General features: G+C 35.8%; 1 protein-coding gene across 1 annotated transcript in view; it reads right to left on the bottom strand.

Moving 5' to 3' along the window:
* The window catches only part of LOC135196938 (uncharacterized), a 504,945-nt gene that overhangs the window by 40,663 nt on the left and 439,990 nt on the right, over positions 1-24,292 (bottom strand). Inside the window, 1 exon segment of the mRNA XM_064223780.1 lies at positions 15,488-15,699. Within this exon segment, the coding sequence (XP_064079850.1) occupies positions 15,488-15,699 (212 nt within the window).

Genomic DNA, 24,292 nt, shown 5'->3' with positions numbered 1-24,292 from the left:
AATGACTAAATGTGTTCGTAGATGATCAACAACGTAATCTGTAGACTTTCCCATAATTTTTGACAAAGTAGGCCGTTCCATGGTTTGGATTGTAATAGCCAAAAATACTAATACTTCGTCAGACGCTTCAGGTATTGACAAAAGGTCCGTTTTCAACAGGTGATGCAGTGAACAGATTTAGGACTGTAGTTCTCGATTCTGGAGTCCTGACAAAATTCAATTTCCTTGAGAAATTTGAACGTTTTCTGAATCAACTAAATCATGACTGCTCATAGGACAAACGGTCGCACAATCCATTTCCAGTTCGTTATCGTACTAAATAGGTCACGAATACAAAACAATTACAGAACAAGCACATTATAGATACAGCTTGTTAGACCAATATGAACTACTGCTCTCACGATACACCTCAAAACTTGAGCGAAAACGAGTTGATGGACTGGAACGAAGTTTCGCGATGGAAGTAGAACAGCAGCATGACCTTCCATATCGTGACAGACTTCCAGCCACGGAAACGAATGGTGTCCGGGGTGAACACGATTGAGCGCTATAGTATTTCAAATCTGTCGTATTTTTTCGTCACCTTCTTCAAATTCTAAAATAATAACCTCCAGGTTACATATTCAGTATTGCCATTCGCGACCTCTAACCTGTGGACTATCAAAAATTGTATGCATTGAATAAGGTCTACTCCAAGATTTAAAAAAAAAAAAAAAATGAACCCCGACGTGATTCATTCTATCGGTCAAGTCTACGATCTTCACACGAGGCGCAACGCAAACCGGACCCAAACATAAAATCCAATTCTAAAGGTGGGTACACACGTGCGAACCGAACCTTGTATTGTAACCGATTCTTGTAACAAAAACGCAAGTGTGGACGGTTCCTCGAACCCGAACCCCGAACCCAGCGAGGTTCGAGGCTCGGTTCGCCCTCCGTCCCGCCAATTGTCGGTTTTTGGGCCCCGCATCAAAGGGAGGTCTCTTTGAACGTTACGCCATGTGTGGACGGGACCTGTATGACACGCGTAACAACAGAGGTTGCTGAACTTGTTAACACCGACTATGAACAAGACCGTCCATAGTAGAGTCCCTTGTTTTGGTCAGTCAGTACGTATATGTCTACCATGGCTGATTGAAGTGACGAAGAGGTCCTCAATTTATTAGCTATTACGAAGAAAAGACTTCACTGTGGCCAGAAACTTCTTGGAATCTCAAGTCAGCGAGTAATTCCCGACCACTGTATTCTACCCTTCTAGTATATAACCTTGATTGCCACCATCTTCTTTTATTTCGCTTCATCTTCGTTAAATAATGTGTATAAATGTACGCGGCAGCTGCTACTTGCATGGTGGCCATCGTCGGTAAACAACCCGGACAGAGAGACGTGGTGACTCGCAGTGGATTGAAATGAAGTTACGTGCTTAACGTGGTTACGGTTCGTCCTCTACATTTTGACACCTTGTAACCGTAAATGCGTAACTCAGTTACACATACAAGGTTCGGTCTCTCACGTGTGTAACCCAAGGTTCCCCCCGCACACACCCCCCCTCCCCTTCTCTCTCTCTCTCTCTCTCTCTCTCTCTCTCTCTCACTAATACATACACATTGAAAATATCACAGTAGAGGCACGTGACTTCAATATGCGAATACCACAAAGAGAGTGACAAATGCGAGACAGTTGAAAAGAAGGTTACATGGTAAACAAAAGGAACAAAATACCTCTTAACAACTAAACATCTATTATAGTATTCTTGTTCTTTTTGTTTACCTTGTAACCTTCTTTCCAACTGTCACATTTGCGCCCCGAAGATGCCTGAATAAACACATGAAGTGCTTGGTACTGAACTTCTAACTTCTGCCTGTCATTTTCCTGTGGTATTCTCTTTATATATATATAAGATAAATATATATATATTATATTATATATATATATATATATATATATAGAGAGAGAGAGAGAGAGAGAGAGAGAGAGAAAATTACCCAAATATAACACAGATAAATATGTATACAGTGATTAAACCTCTTGTTCGCGTATGTGGGAATGGATTGTTTAGTCGGTAACAAACATCCTCAGAATCAGTCATTTGCAATGTACCCAAGTCATCAGCCGATAGCAACGCTGCTTTTGTATGGCTCACCTCAATATCCAGAAATGGCATGAATTCTGTGGAAATTTGGGTTACGGGAAAATATATCATTATCGTTATTAATACCACCTTCATCATCATTCTTACTTATGAGAAAGATATTTTTTGTTGTATAGGGAACAAAAAAGAAAAATGTGGCAATCTTCAAATTATGAGAAACTGGCTGCTAAGTGTATCCGACGGTATATAACATGTTAATAAGTCACAGGATCCGAGAGAGTAAAGACACAACGCTCACAAATACACATGCAACATTATACGTATATATACAATTCCCCTTCGGTTAAGCATATATGAAAATATATTAATTCCGAGGTAGAGCGAATTAGATATTAAAGGACATTGTAGCTCGATGTAATGTATATGAATCACGGTAATGTGATATGACTCATACATATAGCATATATAAATATATATATACACATACGTATACATAGTGGTAACCTTTCATGGAAGAGAGGGGTGTAGTTACCAGTCACCCTCTGCACAATTCTAGTATTTCCACCATAAGAAAAACTGAATTAACGGAGTATATAAAACGTGATGCTATGTCTAAATAAGGTTTTTTTGCCACGAAGGAAAAAATGAAAAAAAGCGAGATAGCTTTTTTCATTTTTTCCTTCGTGGCAAAAAACCTTTATATATATATATATATTATATATATATATATATATATATATATATATATATATTATATATATATATATATATATATATATATAATGTGTGTGTGAGTGTGTGTAGAATCTACTGGTCACTTTTTTTACCAGATACAAATGCAACTGTAATAACCACAATGTCTTTGAAATTGGATCTTCAGGCTTTGTAGTGACAAGCGTATCCAGAAAAGATAAAAAAAATTCAAGAAGTTAAGAGGGCATTGTTGCTATTACAGTGCATGTATACACACACATATATATAATAATATATATATAGTATATGTATATATATATATATACACAAACAAATATATATATATATATATATATATATATATATATATATATATATATATAATAATTTTAAACCTTCCAACAATCTAAAACAAAGTACTTATCCAGGAGAATGTGATACAGGTGAATTCTTCTAGAGAGTAAAACAGGCCCAAAGGCCTCAATATTCCTGTCATCTCTTTCACTTCTACTGCAGTTTTCCAATAATGACTTTCCAGAAGAAACTTTTAAAGGGAACATACCAGTCATACTTGGGAGGACAAGGGCGGAATATTTTTGTTGCATACATACATACATACATACATACATACATACATACATACACACGCATATTATATATACTTATATATGTATATATGTGTGTGTGTCCATGAAAATTTATGACATTTCTGCATATAAAAAAATATCTGCTGAGAATAAAGAAACGCACACGTCATTCAATGCATTATCGCACGCACACAAAAAACTCCTACCGAAAGACACTCTCGAGTTTTCGAAAAACCAAGTACTGAAAAGACTCATTCATACTTTTCACGTTTTAACTTAATTATCTCTTTTGTTTGGGAAAAACTAAAATGATCTTAAAACAAAATTATAAATCAACGGATTTAACACGGATGCAACAGGATCACTAAAGCGTTCGTCGTCTCATCTGTGAAGATGAGAAGCATTGAATTCAAAAAAGAAAAGTGACAAAACTGTCATTCACACACATATACACATACACACATATATATAATTATAACTTTATTTCTAAGTTAACGTAAATTAAACTAGTCGAAAAATTATGCTGACCAATAACGTTCAGGTAAACGAAAGTCAAATCAAAGAAAAAAGAAGAAGTCATTAACTTAGCTTATAATGCAAAATATTAAAGACATCCAAAAACTGAAAGGTTCTGTGCAAGAGGTAACCAAGAGGCGGAGGACGGGCAGAGGACTTTCTTTGCGTATTAAACTGATGTAAACTTATTTCTGGTACTAACAACTTCCTAAAGGTAAGTGCATCCCAGTAATGTACAAGGAATGAATAATATACTAGAAAATAAAAATGGGAAAACCAAGTAATATCAAGTTGTAAAGGGCTGGAGACTAAAATATATACGGATATACACTCGCCAAAAAAACTTGAAAACAAAATATAGTAGAGAGCAGTTAGCACTCTCCTCCAGTCCGCCCATGAGAAAGCACATAAGTTTCCCCTAAATTATTTCCAAACCTGAAAAATAGGAGCTAAACTTAATGGCATTCGTTTTCACAGCAAATGGCAGGGCGTCACGTTGATGGGTACACGAACAAACTGTTGGAAATTACACGCTTTTGTCTTAACGACATCGTATATCTACATACTTAGAATGATGTCGATCAAATGTTTACATAAAAGATGGTGTTGAGAAAACTAAAAAAGTTCATTCATATATATATATATATATATATATATATATATATATATATATATATATATATATATATAATATATATGCATTAAGCTGCAAATAACTTTTAATATCTAATTCGCTCTACCTCGGAATTAATTTACTTTCATATATATTAATCGAAGGGGAATTTTTTAGTTGATAAGAAATTCGTCAGCTCATGGGCTCGAACCTCGGAGCCAAGAATTCAGGGCGTACAGTGACGCGCTTACCGACAAGGGTCACTGTACGTCCTGAATTCTTGGTTCCATGGTTGGAGCCCATCGGCCAACGAACTTCTTATCAACTAAAAAATTCCCCTTCGGTTATTCCCCTTCAGTTATCATATATATGAAAATGTATTAAATCCGAGGTAGAAGCGAATTAGATATTAAAGGACATTTGTAGCTTAATGCTTGTATATGAATCACGGTGATGTGATAAACTTTATATATATATATATATATATATATATATATATATATATATATATATATTATATATATATATATCATATTCAAGACAAGCTAATACAGAAACTTTTTTTAGAAAGCATGAGAAGGCGGAACAGCATATGAAATCATTATATAAATAAACTATGATTCATGATGACAACATTAGGAATAGATTCCCAACATGCAGAAAAAAAAAAAAAAAATAGGGGTAATGAAATTTCCATAGGCTGCATAAAACAAGGACCCTATTTTCATTCTTTAAAGACGACCTTGTTTACTTTCTATCCCGATCAAAACAAAAAAGAACACAAAAGCAAATTCGTTTTGTTATCGATACTTAAAACGATAGGCACTCAAAGAACAAGCTAAAGCACCATTATCAAATGTATAAATACTAAGGGACGAGAAATTAACGCCAATTAGATAAAGTTGAGTTAATTGGATATAAGCTGCAATTTTAAGTTTGTGACAAAAATTCACAGAAACACACATGTTTATATATATACAGAGTAGATAGGTGGAGATAATTAATATATATATATATATTATATTATATATATATATAAACATAATATATTACACATACACACACACACACACACACACACACATATATATATATATATATATATATATATATATATATATATATATAGTACATATATATATGTATATATTTTTTATGTATATAAGTATGTAGCACATTCATACATAAACACATGAATACAAAAATATCTATCTATCTATCTATATATGTATTTATACATATATATTATATATATATATTTATATGATACTAATAAGCTTTAAAATTGGGCTTACAAGACATCAATAACAATAATGGTAATCAAACATTTACTTTTCATATACTATCTTGAAGTTCCTCAACCATATATAATTTGTCTTCCCGCCCCAACTCCTGACCTTGAGCCAACCAGTGCAAAACTATCATCAACTTTATTGCCTTCTTTTCTCACTTTCCATTATATCAGGATTCATTCGATTAGCTTATAAAACTTCCCTGTCTCCCACCACTTTTTTTAGATATATAAACCGTCATGTAAATTTTTCTTTCTATTTCTAAAAGAACAGTAAACCAGCGGTGATACATCGGTAATCGTTCTCACTGCGCGGATAACGAAATAATACTAATTTATGGGAAGGCTCACACGGTACATTAGTAACCAGAGGTCAGGATTAACTGTGTAAATGGAATGCACATTCAACACACGGAACAATAGCTGAATCCTCGCTGAAAAATACTGGTAGGAAAAAGTCCTAACCACATATTCAACAACCAAGTTCTCTTTCTCTCTCTCTCTCTCTCTCTCTCTCTCTCTCTCTCTCTCTCTCTCTCTACACACACACACACACACACACATACATACATATACATACATACATACATACTACATACATACATTCATACATACATACATACTACCATACATACATACATACAATAATATATATATATATATATATATATATATATATATATATATAATTTTTATCACTAAAACTCCAAAGTTTTTTCGTTATTCTTTAAACACCATTTCGACTAAGGATATGGAAATTCTTAAGAAATTGAAAATGAATAACACATCGTAATATCTAATCCAGATAAGGGTAATGGCACTGCCATATTAAACAGAACTGATTATGTCGAAAAGATGGAAGCTGTTCTTTCTGATAGTTCAAAATTTATGCAGTGTCCTCAAGAAAATATATATAAAACAAACTTGAATACAGAAGACAAGATCAATTATCAATTAAGAAAGCTCAGAAAGAATGGTTCGATTAGTGGAGAATAATATAACAAATTGTTTGTAAGCTCATAAAAGTGGAATACATACCATTAAGACCTATTCTTTCTGCATTTAAATTAAAGCACCATCCTATAAACTAGCGAAATTTCTAATCAGTTTTCTACAGCTATTGACAGAAAATCAGCATATAATATAAACACGTAAGAGTTCAAGAACATCAATTCTTATGAAATAGCCGAAGCTGCAGTGCTAGCAAGCTTTTACGTCACCTTCCTTTTCACAAACGTTCTTATCAAAGAAAGAAACGGTTGATATAGTTCTGAACATTGAACTAGTGAGAAATATTTAAAGGAGTGCTTTTTAAATGCTTCTTAACTTTAGCATAACGATAACCACTTTTTATTCAATAATTTACACTACAAACAATTTGAGGGTTTCGCTATGGGATCACTTTCAGCCCCAGTGGCCAACAAATTTCTGTTTTCATGAAAAAAGATGCCTTGATGGATGATTGTCCCCTAGAGTTTAAACCGATCGTTTATCACAGGTATGTTGATGACACATTTTTGGTTTTCAGGTAACTAAGTCACGTACAGTAGTTTCATGATTACTTAAATAGTAAGCACCTTGCATTTTGTTTACCGTGGAACATGAAAATAATATTCTTACTTTTTGGATGTAAGCATTACCAAAACTACCGCAAATAGTCAGTCTTTCGTAAGTTTTAGCATTTTCAGAAAGTCGGCTTTTACCGGTCTTGGAATGAATTTCCAAAGTGCTTCATTCTTTAACTTTCAAATAAATAACATTAAGACCTTAGTACATACAGCATATTCTCTCTGCAGCTCCTGGCAGTCTTGTGACTCAAAACTAAAGTTTCTTTTGAATTATTTCTAAATGGTAATCCTAATAACATAATATACAAAGAAAGTTCCTAAATATATCTCTTAGTGTAAGTAGCAAAATAGATGTACCAAGGGTTGACAAACTGACTATATATTTTAAATTGCCGTATTATATCAGATCCTTGTTCTAAATACGTTACAAGAGAACTAAAAAATATGTCTGGCATCACCTACATTTACAACTGTGACGCCACAGACTATATTGGCCAGTCAAAGCGGTCAGTCCGGACTAGGCCTACCGAACATTATGTCATTTCTTCTCGAACTGGTTGCTTGCTGGCAAAGCCAATCAGATCACCGATTGTACAGCATATAGAGGAATGTAAGACAGGTAGAAAATTAGAAAAGTTTAGCATTCTTGGTATTTTTAGAGAAGAATCATTATTGAGAATCTCTGAGTAGATAGAAATATTTTTTATTTTATTTTTCTTTAAACCAGGTCTTACTCTTGACAATTCATCTCATCCCTTGCTTTCAATATAAATCATTTAATCATTCATTTATAGAGTAAACTTTCCATCTTTGTGCTTCCAAACAATTTGTTTATGGCATAGTACAAAATACTGGAGAACCTACTGTTCATTTCGTAGTTAATGACAACTGGGCTGGTTAGAAGACTGGGAATTCGAACAGTTTTGTCTTAATCATTCCCTCTAAAACTTCGCAGGTTAAATCCTCAGCCACTTTAGTCAAATCCACAGACATTCTCTCTCTAGCACTAAGTTACTCAGGACCGAAACGAAAACACTTTTACAATAAAACGATCTGCGTCTAAGCCCTTTGTTGTTACTGGTGGTCGTAGCCGGAACAATGACCTTCAACGTCACTGATATAAAGGCGTAAACATCCATTGATTTATTCATGGGGGATATAAGTCGTTTCTGCATAGACAGAGCGGTATTTTATACTGCTCGCCTCTAATTTTTTTCATAATGTGTACCATTTCCACATTTGACTGAATGAGAGTTTATTCTTGAAAGATGCTCTTTCAAGATTGTTTTTTCTTTAATATATTATCAAATTATATATATATATATATATATATATATATATATATATATATATATATATATATATATATTATACCACACATCGGCATTATTCCTTCATTGTGTTTACAATACAAAGTCCATCATATATCCATTTGAAATGCAACCTCCTAGATATAAATTTTAGTGTGTTGCATCATCAAAAAAGCCAACGCATAAGTACTTACTTTAACCGAAAAAAGTATATTATATATTTTGCAAAATTTAGACAATCATGCAACAGTTATATGTGTACCCAATTTTTACATCAGGAAGACTAATCTATAATTCAAACTGAGATTCATTTTGGTCAAAATTTAGGTGTCTGGTATTCCGACAGAATTCATCAGACAGAATTTCATAATGCATTTTTGAATTCAGCACACGAAGGCCTCTGTGGGCAAGTAAAAGCTTAAAAGGAAGCCTCAGTTAATCCTTTACCCCATCTCTCTCTCTCTCTCTCTCTCTCTCTCTCTCTCTCTCTCTCTCTCTCTCTCTCTCCAATCCTCTCACAAAGCCGAGCCAAAGAGGACATATTTTGCAACGGGCAAAGGGCGCTCCCAGAGGCTATTTTGCGGCCCCTCCTCCACGTTTATGAAATTGCCTCTCGGCACCAGTTTATACTCAGGAGAGCGAAGGCGTCGACGACAGCAGTCTGTCTACGTAAGCTGTTCATGGCACCGAGTGATCGTCTTCTTTGTAAAATATGATGGCATTTCCCTGAACTGACATTAAAGAGATTTGGAAAGGTGCGAGGAATTTACATCTATAATTTTCGTGCTCTTTCAAAATATGCTCTCGTCGAATGGCACACAGACTTCCACTAAAATTCATAAAACAGCATTTTTCACTCTTCTGAATAAAACTAAGATTCTCATTTTAAGTAACTAGGAATTCTCACTCATTTCTGCTTTATGCAATTCAGAAAACCTTTAACTTGACATGATGATAACATTCAGTTCTATTGTAAAAAGACAATGACCTCTGAAAGCACACCAAGTCTTACGTTCACAAGAAGACACCAAATTAGATTATAATTTATCTGAAAAAAAATTTACGCTCTGTAATGGAAAAGGCATTAAATAAGATTTCCACTTTTTGAGAAGGACACAGACTCTTACTTTTTGAAAGTGTACAGATCTTCCATTCCTAAATGAACACATATTCTCACTGCTTAAAAGGGCCCTCATTTTTTTCTTGTTTAAAGCGGACACCGACCCCCTCTTCTGGATGGGAGAAATGCGGGCTGGCAAGCTAACAATACAAACCAGCTGAACGTATCTACATCATCTTTTGTCAATAAATGAACTGAGTTACTGAGGAGAGAGAGAGAGAGAGAGAGAGAGAGAGAGAGAGAGAGAGAGAGAGCCTTCCATGAAGAGACTATTGACAAAGTCCTCCTCTTGGCACCACTGGCACCAAAGTAAAGACTTGGCACTCTCATTGTCTATGAACAAAAGAGGCCATTTAACCTTAGCTACTTTGAATCTCCCGCTTTTCGTTCTGTTTTCCGGCAACAGCGAATTTTCTGCTTTTCTTCCTTTATACATATGCAAAATAATAATAATAATAATAATAATAATAATAATAATAATAATAATAATAATAATAATAATAATAATAATATTCTATCGAGTTGATTAACGACAACAACAACACCACTAACGTTGACGACTACGCCCACCATAACAAGAAGACTGAATAGAGTAAACATTAATCCTTACAACGGGAGTTCTGAGGCAGACAATAGCCTACGCGCTAATATGTCATTTTTGCTTGAATAATGACCCACAAAAAAGGCACCCAGCCGAAAAATACTGCTCTCTTAAAGTCAATAAATGAATGATATCAAGGCTCAAGTCAATTTATCATGAAAGGAAAAAAAAATCGACATATCTAGTTATTCTTTATCAAAAAAGGGATATGGAAATCTACTCAAAAGCTTTGGTCATGAACATATTCTGAAACACACTAACTTGTTTCTTGTTTCTTAATGTTATATGTGAAATTGACGTCAACGTTGTGTTCATAAAAAATACAATAATTAAATCTAATTTCATGCACTGAACAGTTTCCTTTTTTTTAAATAGAAGAAAAATTGATATTTTGTGAGATGCAACAAATATGCTTACCTAAACTAACCCTAATGCCATCAATATTATTATCAATTACATCACCAAACACCACAAAACAAATAACAATAATGACTACTGTCGTGATAATAAGGGTGTCGATACTGATGAAATAACATTAGAGATAAGTCTCAGGTTCTAAATTACCAAATCGTAAAAGAACAAAGTTCATTACTAACATGTAAACATTCAAACAACAGTGAGATCCATCTATGCTGTACAACATGTGTCATCAAACGCAAGTGAAGACTAACTGTCATTTCCCATATTCAGAGATAAGAAAGATGGATAAAGCTACTCGACCAATGTTTGGAAGGTAACACACACACACACACACATACATGCGCACACACACACACACACACACACCTACCGTGTCTGCTACCAGGCATATCCCCAGCATCCGGGAGTTAGGTACAGGGCTGACGAAACGTTTTCTCGAAAGCATCTATTTATCTGCAGTCTCAAAAGCAACGAACTATTACTACCACCTTGCCGGATCAAGCAAAAAAACATGAAAAAAAAAAAAAAAAAAAAAAAAAAAAAAAAAAAAAAGCAGGGCGATAACTCACCTCTCACCTTGTTAAAACCATTTGTGAGTCCAGGTTACTTTTTAATGCTATGTTAAAGGTACATTCCCACATGACATGCATTATAGCTAATATATCTTTCATCAATAGTGTGAAAGATTACAGGAAATATAAATCAACTCAAGAAAATACATATTACACTGCCTAATCTATATTAAGCTATCCATCACAATACTAACTTCATATTTCATTATTAACATCTCCATGTACATTCAACATTTCTGAACGTATCTTAGGGTAAATGCGATGTGCTCACATTCCTCCAATCTACTAGGTATAATCATACCCTTTCCTTTTAATGTGACAAGTGTAATGGTCACAAACTGACACGTTGAAGTCACCATGAAAAGTGAACCTTTGCTTCATAATAGAATATCTGAAACTCAAATTTCACTCATGCTGCAATACAGCAGACTGGAAGACATTGAATGCATCATGTTCAGGTTCATTTTAGTTTTAGAATGTGAGGCTTATCTCGAGTGACCTCCATTTTCTGTTAAGCATAACAAGTAGAGCCGTCTTCGAGGACTGAAAGAGAGACAGACCACCAGGCACCACGGCAACTGACACGATTAAACGAATGAGCACAATTTTGATTGAAAAGTTCTTATCTTTTCACTTTTCAGTACTTCAGTACTTTAGGGCGTTTTCTCGGCCTCATCGTTCAAATCCCGTAGCCAGTCTGTCTTTAGATTTCGCTAGGTAGAGTTTTTCCTTCAGCAATGGCATTAACCCAAGCATTACCTGACCTTTTAATGATCAAAATCTAGACTTTCTGAGGTTCTTGACAAGACGATTTTCATCATAGTTAAAGGTTAATTATACAAAAATGCACTGTTAATAAATGATTAACTAGTACCGATTACAGACACTTAGTCTTCATTAATAGCATCTTGTAATATAGCCCATTTTTCGTTATCTCTTCAAAACTACAAATGTAACATTAGTAAGTTTCCAAGAAATGCACCAGGTGCAGGGAAGCTCCTCATTCTGTACATGAGTAGTAACCTCTACCAGCCTATGTTAGTTACTGTGGCCATTTAGTAGTCCTGAAATAGTGGTTGTAGTGGAAGTAAGAAAAAAAGTAGTTTGAGAAGCATGGCAACAAGAGTAGCACCAGCGATAGGATATTGTTTGTAGCAGCAGTGGAAGTAGTAGTAGTAGTAGTAGTAGTAGTAGTAGTAAGACAGCACCAACTTGCCCAGGAGTCTGTTCCTCTGCAGAAGACACTAGCATTAATCCTAATCATTAATATGCCAAGCAGCAGCATCTGCTGAAGCACAAGAGAGACAGAAAAAGGCTGACTTACGCCGATCGATCAGCATCATCAGGAGGAGGAGGAGAGAAACCGACGAAGGCGAAGACCCCACCTGGCAGTACCGCAGGAGCTGAGGGGAATGCAGGTCCCAGAGGGAGAAGAAGAGCCGCAGGAGGTCCATACATCGGCTCACCACTCCCGTGTTGGCTGGATTACCACCACAACCAGAGGCTACGTACCCACAATGCTCTTTTGCTCCTCTGACTTTTCGTTTCATTCTTTCTTTCAGAATTTGCTTTGCATATCAATATTCCCAGGTGGTAGAAAGAGGGTCCAGAGGGGATTTCGTAGGTTATAAGGAATAAGTGCTAATAAGGACTGCTATGTTAATGATTTAAATGAAAGACACATATTTTTTTCCTTTTTTGTGATTTTTTTTTGTATTGAAGAAAGCTTATTCTAGAGGGAGGGTTGGAGTGGCTTAGTACATTTTAAGTAGGGCGCACCAGCAACACGCGAGTGGTTACCTTTTTTCGCCGAGAGAGGGCAGCAGCAAGCGGGTGGGAAATTCAAAATAAAAAATCAGAAGGCTTGGGTAGCTGGGAACATATTGGCAACAAGCAGAGACAACAAACACACACACACACTTAAAATACATATACATATATAATAAAATGGCACAAAAACAAGAAAAGCGCTGCGTCAAACAAAACAAAAAAAAACTTGTGGTTATGCACTAGATGACTAAATATTACAAAACTAATATACTTAAAGCTAACCCACGTTAAAGCTTCGTTAAAATGCCCGACAATTCACAGTTAAGAGGTGTTGGTTTTAGGCCCAAAGAAAGAGATAGAGGGACAGGTGGTGGATGAGGGAGGTAGGGAGGGAGGGAGGAGGTGGATGGGACGGGATGGGGTGACATTGTCTAATGATCCCTCGGGTTGGTTGGCTATAAAGAGAAACAGAGAAAGGATAAACAAGACTTGTAAAGCAAGACGACGTGCTCCTAAATTCTTATATTTACATATTTTCAAAAATTACCATTTACAGAAAATTGTGTCATCTGGAAAAATTTGTATATCCTCAATAAAATACAGAACTCTTTAAATGGAAAGGAGCTATGTTTTTCATGAAACAAAAGGCATCAATTTACTTGTTAAAAACCTTATGTGTAAGAGTGTATTTCATATGTCACAGTACAGGTATATAATAGTATATCTTAAATGTAAAAGCACCTCTAAACAGAAAACGAAATAAACAACAGGAAAGAAACGTGTATTTGTTATCCAAAATTCACACTCGATCTACCATACACAAGAAGCGAAATAAATAAACGACAGGAAACTTATACTCTATAAGCGAGACGCTTTCTCTCTCTTCCTCTCTTTGTCACACACGCGCGCACACACACATACACACACGCACTAGCGCGCGCGCAAACAAACGCAGGGATTCACGACCCCATAATGCATAACATCTATATTAACAGTATGGTTCAGCTAGCTCTGGGAGACTGAGCAAATACGTGTCTCACAGGACATCTGCTGGAACAACATCAGTATTTATTCAGTCTTGCTAGATCCGGAATTCAAACACGTTATTATAAATAAAATAACTGAATATTCAAAATCATTCCACTTGCATAACATAACTGTTACAAATAGCTTCATTTTTCATCCGCCTTCCACGGATGCTAAAGTTTGGGAAAATTCCATTAAAACTTCTTTTCCTGAACTAATTGAACTTTTAAGTGTTCATTACTTCCTCAAAAATGATCGTAAGAACCTCGTTTGACCCTTGATGAATTCGTCCGACACTTTCTTCTTCATTCTCAGAACATATCCCTTTTTGAGGAAAGAAATCTGAGCAAGTTATTTTGACACCTTTCCCGATTTCAGTTCCCCTTCTACCTACCTCACAATTAGGCAGATCCGACACAAACAATAACAATTTGAAAATAAGTGAACTGGAATAACCTAGATAGTATCAGACTAGATACGACCCCAATTTTAACCTCCGTACTCACCGTGTATGCTTTTAGATATCACAAACATCACACATATATACATACACATTCACACACACACACATATACCTACTGCGCATATTCGCAACATCTATGTCCTAGTATTATAAAAGTTGCAACAGCCACTTCAACTTCTCGATTTCCTGGTAATTCAATTTTGGTATACAATTCCACTGAAATGACTGAAGATATCCTACCTCCCAAGTGGCATTCGAACCATGCCGGTAAAAAAAAAAAAAAAAAAAATCAGTGCTAACTGAACTACAAACGTAACAAATATATAATAATATATCTATATATTATATTATATATAATATCTAATATTTATATATAATAATACGCTATATTAATATAGTCAATATATATATACATATATATATATATACTATATCAATAACTAACTATAGCATTCACTCTAACACCTAAAGCCTATGTTATTTAGTCAATTCATCATGGTCTTCGCAACGGAGAAAATGCAAAAGGATCAATTAAAAATCAACCTTCATACTAAACGGCAGTCCGAAAAGCGCCACTTCAGAGCAAAACCGAGAAGCCTTGAGCTTTCATCAAATTTCTGTAGCCAGATAATTGCAGTACATTATTGAGAGAGGTTTTCTCGTATTTTGTACCCCACAAGAACTTGCAAATCAAAAATAAATATAATAAAAGGCGCCAAAAAAATAAAAATAATAATAATGAAAATCACCTTCCAAACATGGCATTATAGAAAACGAGAGAGAGAGAGAGAGAGAGAGAGAGAGAGAGAGAGAGAAGCATTTTCAGTCCTGAAACGTCCACTTACTCCAAGGGGGGTGAGGGAGTTCCTTTTCTTCTCGCTGATTTGCATGAGGCGTTCGATGTCTTCGTCAGGGTGGGTGACGGTGGAATTGTCGGTGGAGGAGGCCAGAGAGCCCGCCGACTCCCTCCCGGAGGTTCGCCCGACGGAGCCAACGAGAGGAGAGGGCGACCCACTCTTCTGCCCGATGCCCTCCTCCAGGCTACCCGTCGACTCATCTGCAAAAAAGACAAAAAGACCTTTAGTATCGAAGGTTGAAACTGAATTAGCGTCTGTTTGCGTTTACATACATACAGATATATGTGCGATACAACATACAAAATACACAGGTACGGTTGCGCAATAAATTCACGAATATGCGGTTTAAGAGCTGAAAATGCCGTTTAACAAGTGTAAAAGATTTGCGATGGGGTATCTTTTAACAAACATCTCCGTCGTTGCTGATAAGAAGTCCCCTGTCCTTAAGCTACGGTGGAAATCAAAAGGAGAGCTATGCAGCCACATGCGTAGTATGTGTACTTGGAAAAGTCAGAAGACTGACATTGCTCCTTCAGCCTCAGTCAACTGGAACAGCTCAGGCCAGCCTGACTGTTTTTTACGCCACGTTTCCCTCCGCTGCTCTTCACTCCTTCCTGAAACCCTTTCATAGATAGGCGACAATTCTAAGTGGCACTGGAAGGATACGGTTTTAGCTAATACTGCTTGGTCAATTAGAACCTTTCCAGTATCACTTTCAATTGTCGACCAGCTTTTCAGGAGAGTCAGGTTGTAAATATATAATATATATATATATATATATATATATATATATATATATATATATATATATATATACACATCCCTATACATATACATACATACATACACATATATGCATCCTTAAATCCAGGGTAGAAATGCAAGTGAGAACTGGGGACTTGGGAATATAATAGAAGTTGACAGACCTTTATAAACAAAAACAGAAAGGGGGGAGTAACAGTTTGTTACTCTAGGTGGCGTGTTCTTTAAGCAAGAGACAAGGAAAGAGGATCAAGGGATAATCCAGCATGGAGATTTAAATTCCTTGTTGACTTGGCTTCAATAAAAATGCATTCCAACAGATTCCTTTTGCAGTGATCTTTGACCCTGCAGATTTTCGAGTAATTACCATTGGCTTGTGACAGGCCATGCTATAAACTGGGATAATTCCTCGATAATCTGCATTGTTAAAGATCACTGATCACTGCAGAAGGAATCTGTTGGAATCCATTTTTACTGAAGCCACGTAAACAAGGAATTTAAATCTCCATGCTGAATTGTCCCTTGATCCTCTTTCCTTGTCTCTTGCTTAAAGAACACGCCGCCCAGATTAACAAACTGTTACCCCGCCCCTCCCCCCTTTTCTGTTTTGTATATAAAGGTCTATTATATTCAGTGTGAACTTCAAAATGTAGAATACACTATGAAAGTACTTGTTCCAAGTCCCCAGTTTTTCAACTCACCTTTCTACCGTGGATTTAAGGATATTCCATATATAATCTATATATATATGTTATATATATTATTATATATATATATATTTTTATTTATTTATAATAATAATATTATATGATATATATATATATTAATATATATATAATATAATAATATATATTATAATATATATTATTATATTTAATAATATTATATACTACATATATCTATCTATCTTATCTATATATATATATCTATATATTATATATATTATTTATAAATATATACATATACGTCTATCTATCTATAATATATATATATGTATATTTATATGGAATATCTATATCTATTCTATCTATCTATCTATCTATCTATCATCTATATATATATATATATATATATATATATATATATATATATATATACATACATACACACACAGTAAGCAAACGTCCAGTGCAAGTGTACTTCTAGTTCTCGTCCAGTATGATGGAAAAAATAACCATGTCATCAACAGTCACAAGAAATGTCAACTACTTACATAACCATAGACATCAGGGTGACTTACTATTAATGAAGATAAAGTTCTCAAAGAAAAAAAACTTTTATAGAAGCAAACAGTTAAAACAATCAATATTTTGTGCTGATGAAAAACAATCTATTTCCACTTACGTAATTAAACGAAGTAGATCATGAAAAAAAAAATGCAAATATGATCTTGCAATGTATGCCTTGGCCACCAAGACAGGTCGATGTACCAAATATAGATAAAAAAGGACATAACTTCCTTGGACACGAGTGACGACTTTTAGAAATATTCTCTCTCTCTCTCTCTCTTTCTGTGCGCGTGTGTGTGTGAGGAAAGAATGTGCCCAACATTCGATAAAGAAACAATGAAAGCTAATTCGCATATTACAGAGCATCAAAATTAGATTCCGATATTTGGAACGTTCTTGCAATTCTAAAAGGTAGCTACCACTTTTCATTATCATCAGTAACAAAAGATTCAGAGGCAAACAAACAAATAATCGAAAGCAACACAGCAATACACACACACATTAATAACGTAAGACCATTTCAATTCACTTTATACAACCATCAAATATGAACACGACTTAACGCCGTTATTGTTCTGACACAATAAAATGTCCTTTAATTCAAAATTCCTGGGCCTTCTTCATTCAACGTTCCTGACCAGAATGAAACTTGACAGCTCAGTGAAATAAAGCGTCCTGTATATTTCTGTCATTTTCGTAAAGCTAAGTGGCTATTATAATTCAGAGAGAGAGAGAGAGAGAGAGAGAGAGAGAGAGAGAGAGAGAGAGAGAGTGGAGTGGGAGTGGAGGGTGTTTGAAGTCTGTCTAGAAAACACTTTAAAGACAAAGCATAAATTCGAACGTAATTGATATATAGACGAACTGTTTCACTACATTCGAAAAAGAATTCGTCCATTCATCTAAACCACAAGGATCTGTCCAGACGAAATGAATCAATCAGTTTACAGAGCTTTTGAGGAAAGGTCCAAATCAGTTTCAATGACGCCATGGCTCTTAATAAGCTTACAAAGAATTTCCCAGTAATAGGTTTAAAACTCACTACTCACTGCATTCTCCGTGAATTTCTTTGTTTGATTTCAATGGGACTTTGTAAACATTGGTGCAATACACGCACACGTGCAAGTAAAGAGAGAAAGACGACTTTTCTCTTTACATGGGAGATGAAACACAGCCACCAAAATATATATTAGGTGTAAATTTGAGAAAAATGTACCATCTGAAGCAAGTACAATGAAATGATAACAACACACATACATTACATTTATACATATACATTACATTACACACACACACACACACACACACACACACACCGTAAAATATGAGCATTCAAATTTTTCCATTTTCAACCTTATTAGCAAAACACCATAGAACTTAAGGCGCCCTTGTTCTTTAACAAATCATGGAATCCGTAATGATTAGACGCGGTCTTCACGGAGCGCGTTCAAAGAGAATCAATATCTCATGTCATCGGGATTTACTGTGACCCAGATGATCTCATTTCCATTTACCGATTCTTTGCAAATTGCTCTCCACAAGTGAATACCATGTCTTCGTATGGTTTTAACCAGCCATCTGAGAAAGAGAAGAGATATCGCCAATAATACAACATTCAACATTCCTTTGCGCATACTACTTTTAACTACGTGCATGATGATGCATACATTTATGTCAAGTGGGATTGCTATCTTGTTATGCAGTACTTCAAAACACTTCGTACATTATGAACACTTCGAACACACCTCCCAATGCAGTCCCCACTCAACAAAATATAAAGGATAAACAATGATACTCTCCCTCCACAATTAGAGCACAAGTCTAAGTAAACAGGTTTTAACCAGCACACACACAATTACAAATAATTCGAGGCTGTTCCCTACTGAACCCTGATTCGGATCCCTATATATCGCATATCACTAGAAACGTGACAACAAATACATAGTTCCTGAATAAACTTGGTGTTTATGACACCCCTTCATATGACAGGCATGAAGTGAAGACCAATGCCTAATTAGCACACATTATTGATGATTTAGTCCATCCGCGAACAAACACGAAGACATTAAAGGCGCCATCACACTGACTATTTGTTCCTGGTATAGTGGTCCAAGCACTCAACGCATGTGTCCAAACAGCGGCTTCGGGATTTCGTTTCCTGTTCGAAGGATTTTGGTGTTGCCAGTCAGAAATTTGTGTCAAGTTGAGAGATCGCTGCTGCCTGGTGATTATGCTTCCATACACAAACAACGGTTCTTTCTTTACATGTCTGTGGGGTGGCGACATCGCCCCACGAGAGGTTGAGCGTAACCAAGGGAGCTTTACTCAACCCTGAGTGTCCTTCCTCGCTTCCTTCGACTCATCAGATTGAACCCCAATTTCTCACGAATAAGAAACAGAAAAAGCAAAAAGGAGACGGGCCTACGGATGGGACATTTATTGCACTTTCTTTTACTTTCTCCATAACGGAGAAGAGATAGTGAAAACTCGAATAGAAACGCCGCTAGCATGTCGGCAAGATACAATACCAAGGGAACATGACGATATCACTTGATTATTACAGATGCACATGTCTTCATAACATCTCTAGATATCAAAGTTTGCCTCTAAATTTTCTTGAAATTGAAAATGTTTAGATGTGAGGATTGGACGCAAATACATTCACTGCACACCCGTTCATACCACATAGGTACATGCATAAAAACAGTAATATCTACTGAAGTTATTATACACGTAAACGCTACAAAGTAAAACTGCATATAAACCTGTGTAAATTAGCAATGATGAATATAAGAAAACACACTATTTCCGTTAAAAAGGCAGATACTGATGTATATGCATGCGGCAAACATGCATACAACAAACAAACATACATACATATATGAACGAGTACATAATTATATGTACATTTGTTCTTATTCAGATGGGGCTATACAAGTCAGGATGTGAAATGTCGTCTACAAACATCAAAACGAGCTTGGCGTCAGCCATATCGCATTTCCTCAATCAGTGGCTCGAGGTGAAAACGAATTATGAATTTTCATTTTGTACACTGCCTGCATGCATCCAATTTAGTGTTCACGAAATTTTAAAAAAATACTATGCAATCCATGTTATATATTATATAAAGAAATAAACGCGTCTACACATGTATTTCAAAAGGTGTACACACACAGCACACACAAACACACACGTTAATTTGCAATAGATCTAAATCTCCTCAGTTGCACGTGATATACTTAACACTGGCTGCTTAATCAGCTTACGAGGAAATGTCTTCTTTTGTAACTCCAACACAAAGGGAAGCTCGGAGCGATACGACGCCAGGACTGAGACCCCGAAGCACCCAGTTCTTTATTTTCCAATGAGGAAGAAAACCCCTTTCAACCCTTGGAGGAATATAACGGCCTTAATGACATGCAATCCTCAATGTTAGTGTCTCCGTCACGCAAGAAAATTATAAGTGTTATTTTAGGATCTTTTAATGTACTGACTGCTGTCTTTCGCGCAACGTCGTCACTATCCTCTATATATATATATATATATATATATATATATATAGATATATATATATATATATATATATATATATATATATACATATATATATTATAAACTGGACAAACTCATTTTCTCACTGATGTTATTCAGCGAAACCCGACATGAATGCTTTTTAAATGTATACATACACGCGCACATACACACACGCACGCACACACATACACATATACATATACGTAGTATACATACAATTAATAGGTTCGTATAAAAAAACATTAAAATATTAAAGGTATTTTCAGCTAAATTTGGTGCAAATATGAAGCTTACTTCTAGAACGATATAGCAACCGCAACTTGCACATATGCATGAATGTATGCGGAAGTTATAGCAGACAGAAATACTTTAAAAATACTAAAGGTGTCCTAAGTTGATTTTTTCTAACTAAAATCCCTTAATCATCTAACAGAGAAAAACAATATCCTTTCCATTTATTCAATAAATAACAAGATTACGCAGGCTAACAGAGAAAAACAAGAGTACGCAAGGCTACAAGAAAGCACAAAGGAAGACGGGAGACAATAAATGAATGCAATGTTGTCAAGCGTTTGGAACACTTTTCTCTTTCCTACCCAAAACCTCTTCGCACACAACTGCAAGGAACGAAATGCAGACTTTTACAGACTACCTTCCCTTTGCAATCCAGTCTGCCTCTGTTCCCACAAAAAGTAGTCAACCAGAGAGTGTCAAATGGAAGGACGTCTGATGCCCAAGAATAGACCAGCTTTACCGCTGGTGCCTCATTGTGCGAATTTCGACTAACGACTTAAACTGGCCGGTCTTCCGCCTCACCTCTATAACCTTCGGGCTTCACTTGTAGAAATGTAAATAACTTAACGAACGAAAATATGAATTAAATAAAATGAATATAGACATGTTGATAAAGAACAGAACTGGGAAAACGAGTGAATTCATTTATCATCATGAAAATGAACCGAGTGAACTTTTTTGAATAACTATATAAAATTGACATTGCGTGCAAATACGAGCAAGTACATTTAAAAACCGTTAAAACTGCGGATAGAAAGTCGTTTAATGGGGTTACAAACGATGGTAGATAAAAGGAGAGCTTTTAAAACTGAAATCAAGGAAACTGATTACCAAAACAAGAAAAAATCCACCTAGACACTAAACGCTTACGAACCAAAAAAGCGGAAAAGGGCCCACAAAACATAACAACACCCAAACGTGGATTTAAAAAGGATGAGGGAAACAGACGTGAAATAGAGAAAGGAAAGTGAAAATAGGAGAGGAAAAAGACATTGCCCCCACACGTCGTCACTGTCATGAACAGAGGGGTCTCCTCGGACGTCCATTCTTTTCACGCAGACGACCACCTTTCGCCCCCCCCCCCCCCCACCCCCCCCCCCCCCCCCCTCGTCATTAAACAATGACGCCCGTTATTTGCCCATAATACTCAGCGGTTCAAATCTAAAGGATTTTTGTGGATGACGGTCGGAAGAGTGGATAAGCATTTTTCTGTAAGGGTAAAACTGAAAATAAACGATTCAGATTTGATTTTGAATTTGTCTGCTTCTGAGTTTTTTCAATAAATTTTATTCGTTTTCCAAACATCTGTGCTTTACATGTGCTTTACAGACTCATTTAAAGCACAGATGCTGGCAATACGAAGAACGTCAACCGATAGGCCACAGCAGCAGCCAGATACAAAGGCAAACAGGCAGAAACAAATTATTTTATTTTGACAAAGGTAGAGGGAGCTTTTCATCTTGAGAGAGAGAGAGAGAGAGAGAGAGAGAGAGAGAGAGAGAGAGAGAGAGAGAGAGAAACTAACGTCGACAAATAAACATGAGTGTTCTGTTCTGCAACAATTACTAGCTTAAAGAAAACATGAACATAAATATTCGGTTGTTGTAAGATAATAACTCAATGATTACTCTTGAATCGAGCATTCTTTTCTCTCTCTCTCTCTCTCTCTCTCTCTCTCTCTCTCTCTCTCCTCTCTCTATCTCATTCTTTCATATGCAATGAAAAATGCTACATAACATGCGAGTTAAAGTAATGACGGCATAAAGACAGATTTCTATAAAATCAATCATCGAATATAATAGTCAATAATAACACTAATGCTGGCCGCCAACTACCATTAAGACGAGGTTAATAACCTAAAGCTCTGAGCAACGGAGGAAGAGAAAAGTCTACTCCTGCTTACACGTTCTTATAGCTGTTGAATTCATATATACATTAAACTAGGTCCAAAGAACTTTTCCTTGGACCTGGCATTTTACTGGAGCTGGTGTACTAGGCCCATATTATCGCCGTAGCATAATGCGAGGCGGCCATGGTGACTATTACAGATACATAGTACATACATACATATGTGCATGTGTGCATGTATATATATATATATATATATATATATATATATATCTATATATATATATATATATATATGGACAATGAGACTTGTAAATAGCTTAAATGTAGCATGACCACTATCCAAGGTATATATATATACAAAGAAAGCGACAGTGAGGCAGACAGAAACCAAGACTGAAAGAAAGGAGTCCATGACTTGTTTAAGGTGACGACAAATTTGCCTTTTAGCATTTTCAGTTTCTGACCGACCATTCCATCCTTTCTTATTAATGGCATTTAAATCTGCTGCCAAAGAAAGTTTCACAAATACACTAAAGTTTATTTTCATTAACCTTCAGAAACACAAAACTCTCTCTCTCTCTCTCTCTCTCTCTCTCTCTCTCTCTCTCTCCTCCCCTCTCTCTCTCTCGTCTCTCTCCTCTCTCTCTCTCTCTCTCTCTCTCTCTCTCTGTGTGTGTGTGTGTGTGTGTCGGACCTTAATTGCGATGCTAAAACGTCCAAGGGAGGGAACAAAAGAAATGTTTCAATCATTTCCTTGATCGCATCTCGTCAGGTGTCGAAGAATCTTAAGGAAGAAGACGGGAATTAAATTGGGGAGGTCTCTGACGTGCCTCTGATTCAATAGGGGTACGATAAGCCTAAAACAGAGGAGGACAAAGACGTCCTTAAAATGAGACAGCCGATGCTCTATAATACACGAAAGAGAGGAACAAAGAAATTAGGAATTTGCGATATAAAAGGAGGAAACGAAACTGATTCGTTTTATGAATACGGTGCTAATTATATTCACCGCTTTTTAACATCATTATACCCTTCGCAGGAATGAAAAAATTAAAATATACATATATATATATATATATATATATATATATATATATATATTATATCTAGATATATAATAATAAAT

This window comes from Macrobrachium nipponense, chromosome 18, assembly GCF_015104395.2.
Source record: "Macrobrachium nipponense isolate FS-2020 chromosome 18, ASM1510439v2, whole genome shotgun sequence".
Taxonomy (NCBI): domain Eukaryota; kingdom Metazoa; phylum Arthropoda; class Malacostraca; order Decapoda; family Palaemonidae; genus Macrobrachium; species Macrobrachium nipponense.
This window is presented reverse-complemented; position numbering and strand designations above follow the sequence as displayed.